Source organism: Salarias fasciatus, chromosome 18 (genome assembly GCF_902148845.1).
Source record: "Salarias fasciatus chromosome 18, fSalaFa1.1, whole genome shotgun sequence".
NCBI lineage: Eukaryota > Metazoa > Chordata > Actinopteri > Blenniiformes > Blenniidae > Salarias > Salarias fasciatus.
The window spans coordinates 31,262,667-31,279,844 of NC_043762.1; the positions used below are offsets into that span (position 1 = coordinate 31,262,667).

Here is a 17,178-nt window from a genome sequence, read left to right on the forward strand (position 1 = left end):
TGCCACTTTGCGTCCCTCACTATATTTGAATGCACTATTCTTCCATGTGCAGGATAATGACTGATAATAATTGCCCACCTGTCAAAAGAACATTTGGGAAGGCAATTCGGTGCCCCTCCTGTACACTGCGCCCTAGGCGGCCACCCAGTTCACCTATGCCCTAGGTTTGCATGTTATTTCTCTGTTTGTGTAAGCTAAAGTTGCAGGTGTCTAGCTCATGAACATTAAGTTATAATAAAATGCGAACAGCCCATACCGTCCCACAGCTTGTTCTATAGCACTGTGGATGCTCAGCAGGTCTCCACCAATGGCCCTGCAGTAATCCCTTGCTTCAAACCATGTCTTCTCGTGTGAGCGAGGCCCTGTGAAAAACTAGAAAACAAAAACAAAATTAAGGCTACTCTTACTAAATACTTTTTTATTTTCGTAAATTAAATAAAAATCTCACTTTTACCACTTTGGCTGTATTTTATTTTTAGTTTTCATTTGCATTACTTCAAGTTGAGGGCAACAGGAATAAGGACTTACAATTAGGTCATTATATATTTTCGGCACCCCACACCCTAATCCTGACGATGGGTTTTACCTTGTAGCAGGTGTTCCTTGTTGCCATTCTTGTCCAGCCCTCTGCACAGCCAAGAGGGGTTTTAGTTGGTGGTGGAATGGTCGAAACAGCACCTTCTGCCAGATGTTTGCAGATGTATTTGGTCTTGTTGGTGCAGGGCAACAAGTCCCAGAGTCCAGCCAAAATCCCACTTGTCATAGCAACACAGCCTTGTTCAAAGCCTTAAAGAAAAAGGAAAAACAATACATTCAACCCAATCACAAGGCTGTGGATTGTCAATATGAACCAACAAAAGAATGTCTAGTAAGATTTCAATACCTGGCATGTCTGCATTCCAGTGAGTAAATTTCACTACGTCTGTGTTGGTCCATGTAAAAACCTCAATATTGTTGCGATTTGAGAGTCCGATCCAGAAGTGTTTTTCAGGTCTCCACCCCACCAGACTGACAAGGAAGGCATTATCCACTCTGCAGGTATTTACACAAGGTCACAGAATTATATGAAAAATATGCTTTGAAAGTGTTCCTGTGTGTCTCCGATAAATAATTCCAATATTAAAAATATGTCCTTACCCACTTGAAACATCTGCTAAATACGAGCCTGAGCTCTTGCAGTCCTCTTTTGCATCATCAAAAGTCTTTGTCTCAGTTCCTATGAAGTAACAGTAAGAACCATGTCTCTTCCAATTCTGTAGAAAATAAAATACAGTTTATATACATAATAAAGGTTATGCTGCTTCTGTGTATTAGCATTAGAGGGCAGTAGCTTTAGTTAGTCTCTCATACTTGATGTTAACTTCATGCTCTGTAAGCCTGTTTAATCTATCATTTAGTTGCTGAGGTGTACTTATCATCTACTTATCTCTGCATTTATTTTGTACATGTTGCAGCTGCCACTCCATAAATTTAGCTACTTAGCTAGATATGCCTTTCTCTTGTACTTTTTTTTCCCCCCAAATTTCTTTGAGTTTTTTCGCAGAAAATGTAAAAGGGCACAATAGTTTCACATCGTGTTCACAGTATCTGCATTAGAGTGAAATATAACAAAAGACAAACAAAAAATGAAACCCCTAATTAAATCCCACTATCCCTCCCAAGAACCCATTTCAGATGCAATCACAGTCGTTGACAAGATTGTTGCACAACATACAATAACACAATCAAATAAAGTGCAGTTAAAAAGGCAGTAATGGCAATAGTAATTATAAATCACTGAAATAAAGTAAATCAGTAACTAGCAATAACAGTCAAATGAATAGATTCGTTAAAAATAAATAGATACATACATAATAAAATAAATAAATAAATAAATTGTGTGTGTGTGTGTGTGTGTGTGTGTGTGTGTGGGGGGGGGGGGGGGGGGCTGGGTGTTCTCTCCCCCTCTCTTTAATCAGGTAAGTGTCGTCAAGAGTAACGCTCAGGTTGTTACTAATATAGGCCAGCAGTGGGTCCCACGTTTTATGGAATGCTATCAGAGATCCCTTCTGTGAGAACCTTAATTTTTCCAAATTTAGGCAGAGTAAAATTTCCTGAATCCAACTGTTATGAGTCGGTGGGGAGACGTGCTTCCATTTAAGAAGTATGGCACGTCTGGCAAGCAAAGTGGTAAAGGTCACAACACATTGTGTGGGGACTGGAAGATTTTTAGGCAGAGGGAGGCCAAAAAGAGCGGTCAGGGGATTTAGTTCCAAATTTGTATTGAGGGCCTGTTTGAGAGTTTGAAATATATTCGGCCAAAAGCTAGTCAAGCTCGGGCACGACCAGAACATGTGCACATGGTCCGCAGGGGACTGTTTACAACGATTACAGGCATCACTGTAATTTGGGTAAATTTTTGCCAGCCTAACATTGGTGAAATGGGCTCTATGAACCACTTTCCACTGTAATAGGCAGTGCCTGGCACAAATCGATGAAGAGTGGATCTTTTTTAAAACGTCTCTCCATTGGTCATCGGTGATGTCTATCCCCAGATCCTTTTCCCATGCATTTTTAGGTGATATCGTGGGGACTGGGCTCAAAAGTCCAATCTTATTATAAATGACAGATGTCAGTCGCTTTTGTCGTCGGTCGAGAGAAAGCAGTTGGTCTATTTCAGCTTCAGGGGGGCGGTTTGGGAAATGTGGGAACTGTTTTTGGACAAAGTGCCTCACTTGGAGATACCGAAAAAAATGGCTCTTGGGTAGGTTGAACCTCTCTGACACAGATGTAAAGGCCATAAAGACTCCTTCATCGTACAGGTCCTTAAGTGTTTTGAGACCTCTTTCGGACCATATACGAAATGCAGCGTCGAAACGGGAAGGGGGAAATGCATAATTATTCAAAACTGGAGCAAGAATCGAGGCCCTGTGAAACCCATGCTGTTTTCTGAACTGGATCCAGATTTGAATTGTATTGGTGACAATTGGATTAGACGAGACATTATGTACATTTATGGGGAGCTGTGAACAGACGGTAGAATGCAGAGAGCAATTTTTCTCATATTTTTTCATCTTTAGAAATGCCTTACATTTTTGTTTTTGGTTACCAGCTTTACTCACCACTTTGCAGCCAATATCTTGTTCTATTTCCTCTTCAGTGCTTTCGGTGGAGCTTTGCTTCATACAAATAAAGCCATGTTTCTCCTCACATGCACGGTCTGCCCAGTTCCCATTCTGTAATAACAAATAATTCCCATAAAATTGTTGGAAAATAGCTGAAACTCCTGAAGAGAGGCAGAGGCTACTCGAAGCTTGGGTGGACTGATAACAACTGAGGCCGAAGAAGTCAATAAATCTGGCAAGTCAACAGGACCTGATGCTTTCTTGACAAAATACTATACATTTAATTCACACCTTCTTGTGCCACCCTAAAAGGACACGAAGCCTTTACCAACTGCCATCTGCCTAGAGTTTTGTCTGAATCTACTTTTATTATTATTATTATTATTATTATTATTTTGAAGAAAGGCAAGGACCCATCACTATGCTGTAGCTACTAAACAATGTTGTTCCTAAATGTAAATTTCTAAATCTCCTCCAAAGTTCTTGCATCCCATCGTCAACCAGTACTTCCTCTGGAACAAACTGGGTTTTTCATTGGCTGTTTGTCCTCCAATCTTCTGAGTGGAGTTTGGTTATCGGATTGGATCAAATCTTGAAAATGAGTTATTCAGAAGGGAGAAAATTCAGAAATGGGATTACATTGTGTAATCCAATCCTAGTTTTAATCTTAAAGGGGCTGTATCATGCAAAATTCACTTTTTGTATATTTTAACCTTGTTATATAGTTATGTTCTCACCAAAAACACCCCAAAGAGTTTTTTTCCTTCGTGCCTGTGTGTTTGAGCTTTCCTCATGTTTCTGCTGCTCAGAGAGGCAGCCCCTCCCACACCCGTGAAAACGCTGTTTCCCATGTTCACGTCACACGGAGAAGATGGCTCCCCTGAGCCCCCCTCCCCCCAGGCCCTCGCCAATCAGCGTTGCTGCTTTTTGTATCTCCGATTACGGAGACAAACTTTGACCATCATCTGAAAGCAACAATCAAGCAAGAGCAAGAGTCTGAAGGGTCTGGAGGGTCTGAAGGGTCTGGAGGGTCTGGAGGGTCTGAAGGGTCTGGAGGGTCTGAAGGGTCTGCGCTTGGTGAGTTTGTAACAGGAAAAGACGTTTTCACGTGTCTTTGTGTGTAGAGGAGCTAGAGCTAAAGAGCTACAGCTAGCTAGAGTATTTGTTTTGAAGCTCTGATTGGCTGAAGTACACTGTCAGTCAAAGTCCACAGGGGGAGAGGCGGGATTTTCAGTGAAACGGAGCGTTTTCTCTTCTGGGTTTCAGAATTAGTCCTAGAAAATCTTTTATTTCATACAAAATGACTTTTCCTTAGAGCCAAAAATAAACTATCACCATGTTAATGCCATTTCTAGGGTTTGGACTAGCTAAAAAAGCAGGATACAGTTTTAATCAAAACTTCAGTTTGGGTTATTCAAAACATTTCAGTAGGATCTGGATAAGTTTGATCCAAAATTCAGGATTTTCCAGATCCCAATGAGGGGGGGGATTTCAAGATAGTTTTCAGGAAGAAAATATAAGTGGAACTTTAAAGTTAGCCAAAAAAATCAATTTGTTTAATTTTGTGTTGATGCTTTCATTTATATTTTCATCTTCATTTGTTCAACAGTTCCAGTGATGAAGTACACTAAGTAGACAGAGGCTACCAATTAAGCCTTTCATTAGAGTAAAGTAAAAATAAAATTAAATAAAATGATCTTGTCCTCATGAAACAAACAGGCAACAAACCCTGTGAATAACTAAATAACTGCTGACGATCAAATAGTGAATAGTCAAGTTTGTTGAGTTCATTCGTTTGAACTATAATTGTGATGGAGTCAGTGCTTTAAAGCAGAACTTTGCAACTTTTTTACCTCAATAAATGTGTTTCAGAATCCCTGTGGAGGTAAACAAAGACTTGTCACGTTGATTCGCCTGTCCCTCCACTCCCCCCGGGGTCTGGGTCCTGAAAACAGCGCTTGCAATTTCAGAGGAGCGACCCGACTACATCTGAGAGAACAAACCTGCTTTACGGCGCTCATACGGGATTACAAGTATAAAAGCTGTTGGAGTGCGATATCTGTCACTGTGTTGCAATAGACGATCTTTGCATGATGTGTTGATTGGTTCTAATTTCCGTTTGGTAACTGAAAAATAAAGAGGAGTGGCACCTCCTCTGGTAGACGTGAGCGCGAGTGAGTTCGCTGCACTGAGCTGAAAGCAGGGCCGGCTCTAGGCATAGGCGAACTAGACGGCCGCCTAGGGCGCTACGTCCCCGGGGGGGGCGCCGCGGTCGTACAAGGGGCGCTACGATGCTCCGTGTTCCGTGTGCCCTGCTCTGCAGCGGTCTGATGCACAGCGGTCCTCGGTGCTCCTCGGCACAGATCGGTATCGTTCGGCATTGCTTCTCAGCACCCCCCCCCCCCCCCCCCCCCCCCCCCCCCGCTCAACAACTGTCGGACCGGTCGAAAAATGCGCTCCCAAGGGGCGCTCGTCTCGGGCTCGCCTAGGGCGCCTCCGAAGCCCGGGCCGGCCCTGGCTGAAAGCATCTCCGAGTGTGTTTGTTTTCCAATAAGTCTGAGTGTATGAGGCAGGCATGTCTATTACCCCTTTCCCACTGGCCAAAAAACCCGTTTAAACCCGCTAAGTCATGGCAGTGGGAAAAGGTTTGACCCGGGATTTCGACCCGGGTCGTTCACCCTGCAATCGACCAGTTAAATTCCAGGGTCAGCTTTCTCCCGGCTTTTAGTGGGAGGAACTTACATGATGACGTCGACGCAGCGCGGCTAAGTTAGCGCGCTAGTTGTTGTTTCTGGACACAGCGTGAGATTTCCTTTGTCCAGACGACCCAGAAATGGCAAGATGGCATTGTTTGCTTTCGTTTTGCTCCGTCGCGCTGATGATGTCATCAACGTGGGACACCATCAGTGCGGGAAAACGCAGCAACGCGGCTCGCCAGCAGGAGGTGAGACACGGGTCAGCAGGCGGTGGGAAAGGCGTCTAAAAAGGCGATAGTTAGTGGGTCGCAGACACGGGACGACCTGCTAGTTGCAGTGGGAAAGGGGTATATGACAGAGGGAGTAACCAGAGGAAGCTCCCGGGCAGCGCGAGGAACTGCCGCTGCAGAAGATTTAACAAAAGCGCGTAAAACAAGCATGAAACCCTCGCTAGCATTAGGAACGCCACCCCTTGGTACTCACGGATGGCAGAACCAAAAAGACAGAAAAAAACTTTGTCTAACGAGCGGAAAAAAAAGGAAACGGGAGTGAGACGCTCTGTGCACGCGGGGCGGGGGGTTGATGCAGAGGACGTTTACGACAGTGAGCTTTCACAGGAGACCAGTAGGGGGAGCGCTAAAGCAAATCTTGCATAGTACTGCTTTAAGAGAACAGTAGTAAACATGTGTATATATACACACACACACACACACACACATATATATACATATACATATACATATACATATACATATACATATACATATATATATATATATACACACACACCCACACACACACACATATATATATATATATATATATATATATATATATATAGATAGATACATATACATATACATATACATATACATATACATATACATATTTATATATATATATATATATATATATATATATATATATATATATAAAACACTGTTCTCGCCACCCCGGCGGTATTGTGTCTGTCTCCTTCCAGCTCGGGTCCTCTACCAGAGGCCTGGAGCTGGAGGGTTCTGCAGGATCTTAGCTGTTCCTAGGATTGTGCTCTTCTGAACAGAGCTCTCAGATGTTGTTCCTGGTCTCTGCTGGAGCCATCCTCCCAGCTTGGGGGTTCCTGCTCCCAGTGTCCCGATCACTACTGGTATCACTGTTGTCTTCACGCCCCACACTCTCTCTCTCTCCTCCCTCAGCCCTTGGTACTTCTCCAGCTTCTCTGCTCCTTCTTCCTGATGTTCCATCACTTGGGATTGCTACATCTATCACCACAGCTGTCTTCTGCTGTTCATCCACCACCACTATGTCTGGTTGATTGGCCATCACCTGCTGGTCAGTCTGGATCTGGAAGTCCCACAGGATCTTGGCTCGATTGTTCTGGACCACCTTTGGAGGTGTCTCCCATCTGGACCCTGGGACCTCCAGTCCATACTCGGTACATATCAGTGGCGGCTGCTGGTCTTCCAAAGAGGGGAAGCTCATTTGCAGCATACATTGTAATATGTGTAATCTGTTTTTTGTATGTAAATTCTATTAGCTTTCATGCCTTTTGTACGCCCTGTCAAAGTTAGACAGATCCTCAAAGCCCACTTGTGACCAGACAACACCTCCCTGAGATAGTTTCATCCAGAGGCATGGCCAGCAGGACATTTTATTGGTGACAGCACTTCAGTCAGCAGCTCACCTGGTCAGACCAGGACAGCTGAAAGGACCTGTTACTTTTCCCCACCTTTCGGCACCAGCTCAGTCTTAGGAGTTGATTTGTTATGCAGTTTAACACCAATTTTCTCTTCGTAAGGAAGACTATCAAATGGCTTCGCCAAAATCCGGTCCACAACATTCACATTGTCTGCCGTTGTGTGCAGCTAGTGAGCAGCTGGAGCTGCTGGAGGCTGGAGCTGTGTGAGAGAAGAGGAGAAGCTCCACAGCTGCTAGTCGAGGACAGAAACTACAGAGTGACCGAAACGAGTCTCCAAACACAACGCTAGTCGTTTTTCACAAACATAAAGTCTCCAGGGATCAGCAAAGCCTCCGAATCAACTCAGCACAACAGAATGAAAACCTTCAGAAGCGCTTTGGTGCATTTTTTTTACTTCAAGATCGCTGATTTGCTCATTTCGCTGTCAATCAAGCTTCACACAGATCATCCAATCACCATGCAGAAGCTCAGCGTCCAGGCCAGCCCAATTTTCCATAGACCCCCAGAGACGCTGAGCGTCCGTGGGCGGGACCAGCCCAGTATTTTATCCAATGAGCGTCCAGTTTCACTGCAGCACAACAACCCACTCTAGCTTCCGCATGGACGCTCAGCGTCCGGCTGTTTAAAGCGCCGTGCCGCTGCGAGGAGGAGTGAGAAAAAAGCCGAGTCAATTACTTGAGATAAGTAGCCGATTCTGAACAAAAGATGAACGTGTTGTAGCGCATATTTAGTCAATGAAATGTTCACACAACAGTAAATATTGGACCACTTATTTTTTGATATTTTAGGGGAAGTTGAGCTTCCCTTGCAGTCTTAGAGCAATCGCCACTGGTACATATGTTCCTGTACACGATGCCCGCTATCTGGTTGTGCCGTTCCATGTCTGCCTTGCCTGCCAGCATCTGACCCCCTGCTGTGATGTGCTGTACTGTCTCTGGGGCTTCTTTGCACAGTCTGCACCTGGGGTCTTGTGTGGTGTGGTAGATCCTGGCGTCTATTGATCTTGTGTTCAGGGCCTGTTCTTGTGCAGCCATATATGTACATACACACACACATATACCACCGACTAATTGAAGAAGTGGCTGACGTTGGGAAAACATACCAGTGGCTGGAAAAAGCTGGACTGAAGGCACTTGATGAGCTACCGACATCAAGTGCCTTCAGTCCAGCTTTTTCCAGCCACTGGTATGTTTTCCCAACGTCAGCCACTTCTTCAATTAGTCGGTGGTATATGTGTGTGTGTATGTACATATACATATATATATATATATATATATATATATATATATATATGAGACCACACACATGGATACTTGAATACCTAAAACTGTGCAACATCAACAGGCAATTGAGAACCTTCCTGGGAAACTCAATGAGGCTATGAAGACAACTCTGGAAGCTGACTGAAAGCCAGAGCAGAGGTGAGCATCAGATGTGACATACTGTATGCCAAGGAGACACTCTGTCCCCCCTGCTGTTCTGCAGAGACCTGAACCCCCTCAACAAGATCATCACCAAGAGTGTATATGGGAACTGGTTCCACAGTGGAACAATCATCAGTCACCTCCTCTACATGGACGACATCACGCTGTAGCCAAGACTGAGCGGGACATGGACTCCCTGATTCCCCTCACCAGGACATCCAGCAGGGACATGGACTCCCTGATCCACCTCACCAGGACATCCAGCAGGGACATGGGGACGTCTCTGGGACTAGATCAGTGTGGACGGACGGTATCAAGCAGAGGGAAGACGGTCACTACTGAAGGGCTGAACCACCTGAAGGCAACGTCAGAGATGTGGAAGAAGCTACAGATACCTGGAGAACCACAGGATGAAGCAGCCTGGAGGTCAGAGGTCAGCCACAGCCAGATCCCACCAGAGGGTGAGACAGGTCCTGAACAGTCAGCTGAATGGCAGGAATCAAATCCTGACCATTAACACGTCTGTCCTACCAGTAATCAGATTACCCAGCTGGTATAATACCCTGGACACTGGAAGAGATGCGAGCTACCGACATCAAGACCAGGAACCTCCTCACAAAGCAGGAGGGTTCCACCCCAAGTCCAGAGTCCTGAGGCTGGAAGCCGAGGACTGGGGAGGGTCAAAGGTCAAAGCCAGCATCCAGGAGGAAACATCCTCCCTCGAAGAACACATCCAGAACATGACCCAGTGAGAACCTGCTCAGTGAATGCAGACAGTGCTCAGACAGTGGAACCCCGAGAGATCCAGGAGCCAGAGGAGGATCATGGGAAGACAAACCCCTACAGGACATGTTCCACCACAGACTGAAGAAGAGGCTGACAGAGAGAGAACACAGAGAGAACACAGAGAGAATATGGAGAGAGCACAGACAGAACACAGAGAGAACATTCCAGTGGTTGGAAAAGGCAGGACTGAAAGAACAGAGGCTCTGATCATGGCTGCACAAGAACAGCCCCTAAACACCAGATCAATAGAACCCGGGGTGGGTCTGACTAGACCAGACCCCAGACCCAGACTGAGACAGGAACCCCTGGAACAGTACAGACCATCACAGCAGGGGACCAGATGCTGCAGGACAGGCAGACATGGAACCAGAACCAGGCTGAAGCAGAGTTTACAGAACCTCTGTGCCGAGTATGGACTGGAGAACCCAGAGTCTCGATGGAGAACCCCCCCGAAAGGGGTGGAGAACCACCAAGCCAAGATCCTAAGGGACTTGAAGATCCAGACCAACAAACTGGTGATGGAGGATCAGTCTGACATAGTGGTGGAGGAGAACCAGGAGAAGAGAGCAGTGATGAATGTAGCAATCGCAGAGACAGAACATCAGAAAGAAGGAACTGGAACCACTGAAGAACCACCCAGGACTGAAAGAGCACCTGGAGGAGATGTGGGCAGCAGTGGTCCAGTCGTGATGGGGGGAGGGGCAGGAACCCCGCAGCTGGAGGCATGGCTCCAGGAAAGACCAGGACCACATCTGGATCTCTGTCCAGAAGAGCAGTGCTAGGAACAGCTAAGATCCTGCAGAACCCTCCAGCTCCAGGACTCTGGTAGATCCTGCAGAACCCTCCAGCTCCAGGACTCTGGTAGATCCTGCAGAACCCTCCAGCTCCAGGACTCTGGTAGATCCTCTAGAACCCTCCAGCTCCAGGACTCTGGTAGATCCTGCAGAACCCTCCAGCTCCAGGACTCTGGTAGATCCTGCAGAACCCTCCAGCTCCAGGACTCTGGTAGATCCTGCAGAACCCTCCAGCTCCAGGACTCTGGTAGATCCTGCAGAACCCTCCAGCTCCAGGACTCTGGTAGATCCTGCAGAACCCTCCAGCTCCCAGAACTCTGGTAGAAGATCCCAGCTTGAAGGACATACTGCTCAGGAAGGGCGAAAATACAGTCTATATACTGTATATGTACATGTATGTGTGTATGCATGCAGAGAAAAAGGGAGATTAAAAACAGGGGCTCACCTGGCCTGTGATTAGAACACAGTTCTCTGTGTCTGAGGATATCGCTGGTTCTCCATATTTCCAGCTGGTGAAGCTGACAGCTGAGTGGTCGCTCCAGTCAAACAGCCCCTCGATTGTCCTGTCATTCAGCCCGATCCAAAGCTCATCAGTGGATGCTGGTGAAAATGTCATGAAAACCACATGGTTAAAAGCTCTTGCTCTTGGAACTGTTAAGAGTCACTCGGAATTGATTCATTATTTTTTTCATCAATAGGTCGAAGAAGGAGGGGAGCGAGGTGTGTTCGTATGAAGAGAGAGAAGAGGAACACCAATAGTCTATGACTGAGAGTAGGGACTTGAGGACTGTATTTAGGAACAGGATTCAAGTTGTTCTATCATGGTGTAGATTGGAAGAGAAATGGAGTAGGAGTTATCCTGAAGGAGGAGTTTGTTAGGAATGTCCTGGAGGTAAAAAGAGTGTCAGATTGAGTGATGAGCCTGAAGCTAGAAATCAAAGGTGTGATGTTCAATGTTGCTAGTGGATGTGCTCCACAGGAAGGATGTGAGCTGGATGAGAGGGAGAAATTCTGGTTGGACCTTGATGAAGTGATGCAGAGTATCCCTAGAAGTTACAGAGTTCAATGGACATGTTGGTTGACTTTGCAAAAAGAATGGAAATAGCTGTAGTGAACACTTTCTTCCAGAAAAGGCAGGTGGAGGTAGGAGCACACAGGTAGACTCCTTCTTGTGCAGATGGTGTAATCTGAAGGAGATCAGTGACTGCAAAGTAGTGGCAGGTGAGAGTGTGGCCAGACAGCATAGGACATATATGTGTGTGTGTATATATATATATATATATATATATATATATATATATATATATATATATATATATATATATATATATATATATATATATATATACACAGGACTGTCTCAGAAAATTAGAATATTGTGATAAAGTTCTTTATTTTCTGAAATGCAATTAAAAAAACAAAAATGTCATATTGATTGGTATGGATTGATTACAACTCAACTGAGATATTTCAAGCCTTTTATTATTTTAATATTGCTGATTATGGCTTACAGCTTAAGAAAACTCAAAAATCCTATCTCAAAATATTAGAATATTTCCTCAGACCAAGTAAAAAAACAAAATTATAACAGCAAAACAAAATCAAACATTTGAAAATGTCCATTAATGCACTCAGTACTTGGTTGGGAATCCTTTTGCACGAATTCCTGCATCAATGCGGCGTGGCATGGAGGCAGTCAGCCTGTGGCATTGCTGAGGTGTTATGGATGCCCAGGATGCTTCAGTAGCGGCCTTTAGCTCATTTGCATTGTTGGGTCTGGTGTCTTTCAGCTTCTTCTTGACAATACCCCACAAATTCTCAATGGGGTTCAGGTCAGGGGAATTGGCAGGCCAATGGAGGACAGTCATGCCATGGTCAGTACACCAGTTACTGGTGGTTTTGGCACTGTGGGCAGGTGCCAGATCATGCTGGGAAATGAAATCATCATCTCCATAGAGCTGTTCAGCAGAAGGAAGCATGTAGTGCTCTAAAATCTCTTGGTACACAGCTGCATTTACTCTGGACTTGATGAGACACAGTGGACCAACACCAGCAGCTGACATGGCTCCAAACCATCGCTGACTGTGGGAACTTCACACTGGATTTCAAGCAACTTGGATTTTGCTCCTCTCCAGCCTTTCTCCAGACTCTGGCGCCTTGACTTCCAAATGAAATACAAAACTTGCTTTGGTCTGAAAAGAGGACTTTGGACCACTCTTCAACTGTCCAGTGCTTCTTTTCCACAGCCCAAGTCAGACGCTTTTTCCATTGTCTTGAGTCCAGAAGTGGCTTGACCATGGGAATACGGCTATTGTAGCCCATTTCCCGGACACGTCTGTGAACAGCGGCTTTTGATACCTGGACTCCAGCTTCAGTCCACTGTCTTTGAAGCTCCCCCAAATTCTGGAAGCGGCTCTTCTTCACAACGCTGTTCAGCCTGCGGTCATCTCTCTTGGCTGTGCAGCGTTTCCTGCCACATTTCTCCCTTCCAACAGACTTTTTGTGAATGTGCTTTGAAACTGCACTCTGTGAACAGCCTGCTCTTTGAGAAATGTCTTTTTGTGTCTTACCCTCCTGATGGAGGGTGTCAATGATGGTCCTCTGGACAGCAGTCAGATCAGCAGTCTTCCCCATACTTGTGATTTAGTTTACTGAACCAAGCTGAGTGTTTTTCAAGGCTCAGGAAACACTTGCAGGTGTTTCGAGTCATTTAGACGATTCAAGTGATTAGTTAAATAGCCTACTAGTATACTTTTTCATGATATTCTAATATTTTGAGATAGGATTTTTGAGTTTTCTTAAGCTGTAAGCCATAATCAGCAATATTAAGATAATAAAAGGCTTGAAATATCTCAGTTGATTTGTAATGAATCCAGAATGTATGACATTTTTGTTTTTTTAATTGCATTTCAGAAAATAAAGAACTTTATCACAATATTCTAATTTTCTGAGACAGTCCTGTATACAGTCCTGATTAAATTTTTTAATCGTGATTAATCGCACCGAAATCCTGGAGTTAATTGTGATTAATCACGATTAAAATGGCTCATTTGAAGTCTGCCGATTCCATTCAAAATGTGGGTGTGTTACATAAATAACTTTACAATTCATCAAATATCATTTATACCAAAATACAAAGTCTTTTGGAAGATTGCCCCCAACACACACACACACACATATATATATATACAGCACAGGGTTGGGGAGTAATGGATTACATGTAATGGCGTGACGTAATCAGGATACAAAAATATTGTAACTGTGATCTGTTACAGTAAACGCGAAAAATATGTAATCTTGTTACAGGTACTTCTGGTAAAAACACGGATTACTGAGCGGGATTACTTTTGAAAATCAGACGGAATATAGCAGCAACAACAGACATCCGCGCTGTGACACTTTACAGCACTTTGCGGCACAAACCGCCACATCGTACATCTATAAACAATGGACACCGTAGATATATAAATGATAGACGCCGCATCGACCGCTGTCTCGGAGCAGCCTCCCGCTCTGCTGATATGTTTAACCGTGAATAAACAACCGGCGATGCCGTGAATTTTACCACCTGCTGCTGGAGTCATGGCTGCTCCAGAGAGAAACTCTTTCTTTGACTGGAAACCTTTAAGTCAGATGAGGCCAGAACTTCTCTGCACAATGTAAACTCTGCCTCCAGCTGAGAAAACGCTCTCAACATCCAGGAACTCATCAAACCTGAAGACACATCTACAGTATGAAACACACCTGGACTCACAGTGAAGCTAAAGTGTTATTAGCCTGCTAACCTGTCAGTAACCTGCTAACCTGTCAGTAACCTGCTAACCTGTCAGGAACCTGCTAACCTGTCAGTAACCTGCTAACCAGTCAGTAACCTGCTAACCAGTCAGTAACCAGTCAGTAACCTGCTAACCTGTCAGTAACCTGCTAACCAGTCAGTAACCTGCTAACCTGTCAGTAACCAGTCAGTAACCTGCTAACCAGTCAGTAACCAGTCAGTAACCTGCTAACCTGTCAGTAACCTGCTAACCTGTCAGTAACCAGTCAGTAACCTGCTAACCTGTCAGGAACCTGCTAACCAGTCAGTAACCTGCTAACCTGTCAGTAACCTGCTAACCTGTCAGTAACCAGTCAGTAACCTGCTAACCAGTCAGTAACCTGCTAACCAGCCTCACCAGGCTGAACTCAGAAGAATCTGATGGAGGCAGTAATCTCTTCATCCTGGATGGAGGATTTACTGGAGACTGCATGTTTCCTTCTGTCACTGAGGAATGAATCAACTCTGAACTCTTGAAAAAATACTCTGCATGTCCGACCTGAAGACACCCTGCTCCTCCTGCAGCAGTACAGCCACACAGCAGACTGAGGATACAGTAGAAATGTGTGTTAACACTGTCAGTGCGGCTCCTGCTGCTGCTGGACTGTAGAACTACTAGAGGAACACAGTCTGGACTGATGGAGCTGATCCTGAGTCAGAAAGAAAGAAAGTCAGATTCTCAGTAGGTTTAGAGGTTAAAGGTCACGTTGTTGGTATTAACTGGGGCTGAACAGAGTTCAGCAGAGTTCAGAACACTCAGAGCATTTATTAGTGTTTACTGTGTAGAGTTGTCAATACACTGTGAGGATGACACTTTGTATCTGTCTTTATTTTTTATGTTTGCTCGTGAAGTAACTAAAAGTAACTAAAAGTAATCTGGTACGTTACTTTTTAATTGAAGTAATTAGTAAGTTACTGATTACATTTTTTGACAAGTAACTTGTAATTGTACCGGACGCATAACTATATATATATATATATATATATATATATATATATATATATATATATATATATATATGAGTTTGAATATATTGATTGTATCTCCTAGTTTTCTGCGCCCCCTTGTGTGCACAGGAAAGAATAGCATATTCAATTGTATTATGGATCATTATGTGCTAAATACCACCAGCAGCCCCTCCATTGCTACAATTATATGCATGGAGGACTGAACAGTGACTTGGGATGAAGAAGTTTGGTTACTTTTGAATCACAGCAGACCTCCTACAGGCCAGGCAGCTTCTAGTCAAGTGAACCTCATGGCTTCTATGGCAAGCCGTTTTAACATTTAATGCCTAGATTGCACTATCCAGAACGAAGACTGCGGATATCCACAACTCCATTCTGACTAGGCGTAATGAATTTTGGATATCCGGAATTTTCATTAAAGATATCTACAATGTAGTTTTGACTATCCGAAAGAACTGATCTAAATCTCAGTTTCGTCTAGTCGAAACTGAGATTTAGATATCTCTAATGACGTCACTGAAATGTCATGAAACGCATCACATATCCTAAATGACAATTACAGATATCCGTAATTCAGTTTCCACTAGGCGAAATGTAAGTTAAAGATATCTTAAATGTCACTATGACGTGTCGGAATGACGTTGCTCTATTTCAGATATCCAGAAATGCGTAACTTCCCAACCCTGCCAGAAAAAACAGGAAGCTTATGGCAAATGAAGCTTTCCATGGCGGCAGTATTAAACAATGTTGTACAAAAATGCCACGGAGTAGAACGAGCCCTCAGTCAGGGCGTCTGCGGGGAGAGAGAGCGTCGTGCTGTCCAAAGCTGTCAAAGCAGAACGAACTGAACATTTGCTGTCGCCGGACACAAAAAATGCGCTTATAGCCTGCTTAGATGAGCTGCGAACGTTCATTTACACAAATGTACCGGCCGTGGAAAACCGAGGTTTGTCTGTGAGGCGCATTTGTGGCATTTAGAGCCATTAGTGGATTAAGAACTGTTGTTATATAAAGCAGTGTCTAACTCTGACCAGTAGAGGGCGCGTTCACTACACGGTGTGTTCGGGTATAGGGATAGTCTCACGTGATTACACTCAGAGAAGGGAACACACACAGAAGCCCTGAATGTATCAACTGTGGTGTTAAAATACAGATTTTCCCTCTTTACAAAACCAAAATAACAGAAATTCAAATTAAATGTGTAGCGGAGGGCAACTTCGCCTCGAGCCACGCTACACATTCGGTTCAAATTAGCATTTCCCCGCTTTCCGCCTGAAAGTGGGAGGAGAAATTGCACGACATTATGGATATCTGCAACGTCATTTTGTCTAGTCAAAACTGTCATTCAAGATATCTTTAATTCCATTTCGCCTAGGCAGAATTGTAGTTACAGATATCTCCATGTTTTAGATATATCTATCAAAATGAATTGAAGATATCTCCATCATAATTTTAGATATCTACAATCAAGTTTTGCCAATCCGTAATTCCCATTTGAGATATCTACAACATTATTTTGACTAGGCGTTACTTTAATTTAAGATATCTACAACAAATTCCGCCTAGTCAAAACTGAGTTGTGGATATCCATAAAGAAACATGTAGATATCTGTAACTGAGGAGGGGTTGGAGATATCTGGAATTGGAATTTTGACTATCCGTAATTCAATTGCAGATATCCGTAACTCATATTGCAGATATCTACAACTGAGTTATGGATAGGCGAAATGACGTAGCACACACACATGAATGGCAAAAGTGACGTCATTTCTCCTAGGAAGAATGTATTTGTGGATATCTGAAATGATAGTTTCGGATAGGAGAAATAGAGTTGTTGATATCTCTATCGTTCTTTTCGACTAGGAAGAACTGAATTACAGATATCTTTCGCG

At 44.0% G+C, this 17,178-nt stretch overlaps 1 protein-coding gene across 2 annotated transcripts in view; it reads right to left on the minus strand.

Moving 5' to 3' along the window:
• The window catches only part of LOC115405395 (macrophage mannose receptor 1-like), a 38,719-nt gene that overhangs the window by 15,592 nt on the left and 5,949 nt on the right, over nt 1-17,178 (minus strand). For both annotated transcript variants that reach the window (XM_030114961.1, XM_030114962.1), the window contains exons 8-13: nt 10,949-11,103; nt 3,102-3,215; nt 1,138-1,253; nt 884-1,032; nt 587-786; nt 257-372 (exon numbers count right to left, since the gene is read on the minus strand). In XM_030114961.1, coding sequence (XP_029970821.1) covers nt 257-372; nt 587-786; nt 884-1,032; nt 1,138-1,253; nt 3,102-3,215; nt 10,949-11,103 — 850 coding nt within the window. The remainder of the gene's footprint in view (nt 1-256; nt 373-586; nt 787-883; nt 1,033-1,137; nt 1,254-3,101; nt 3,216-10,948; nt 11,104-17,178) is intronic.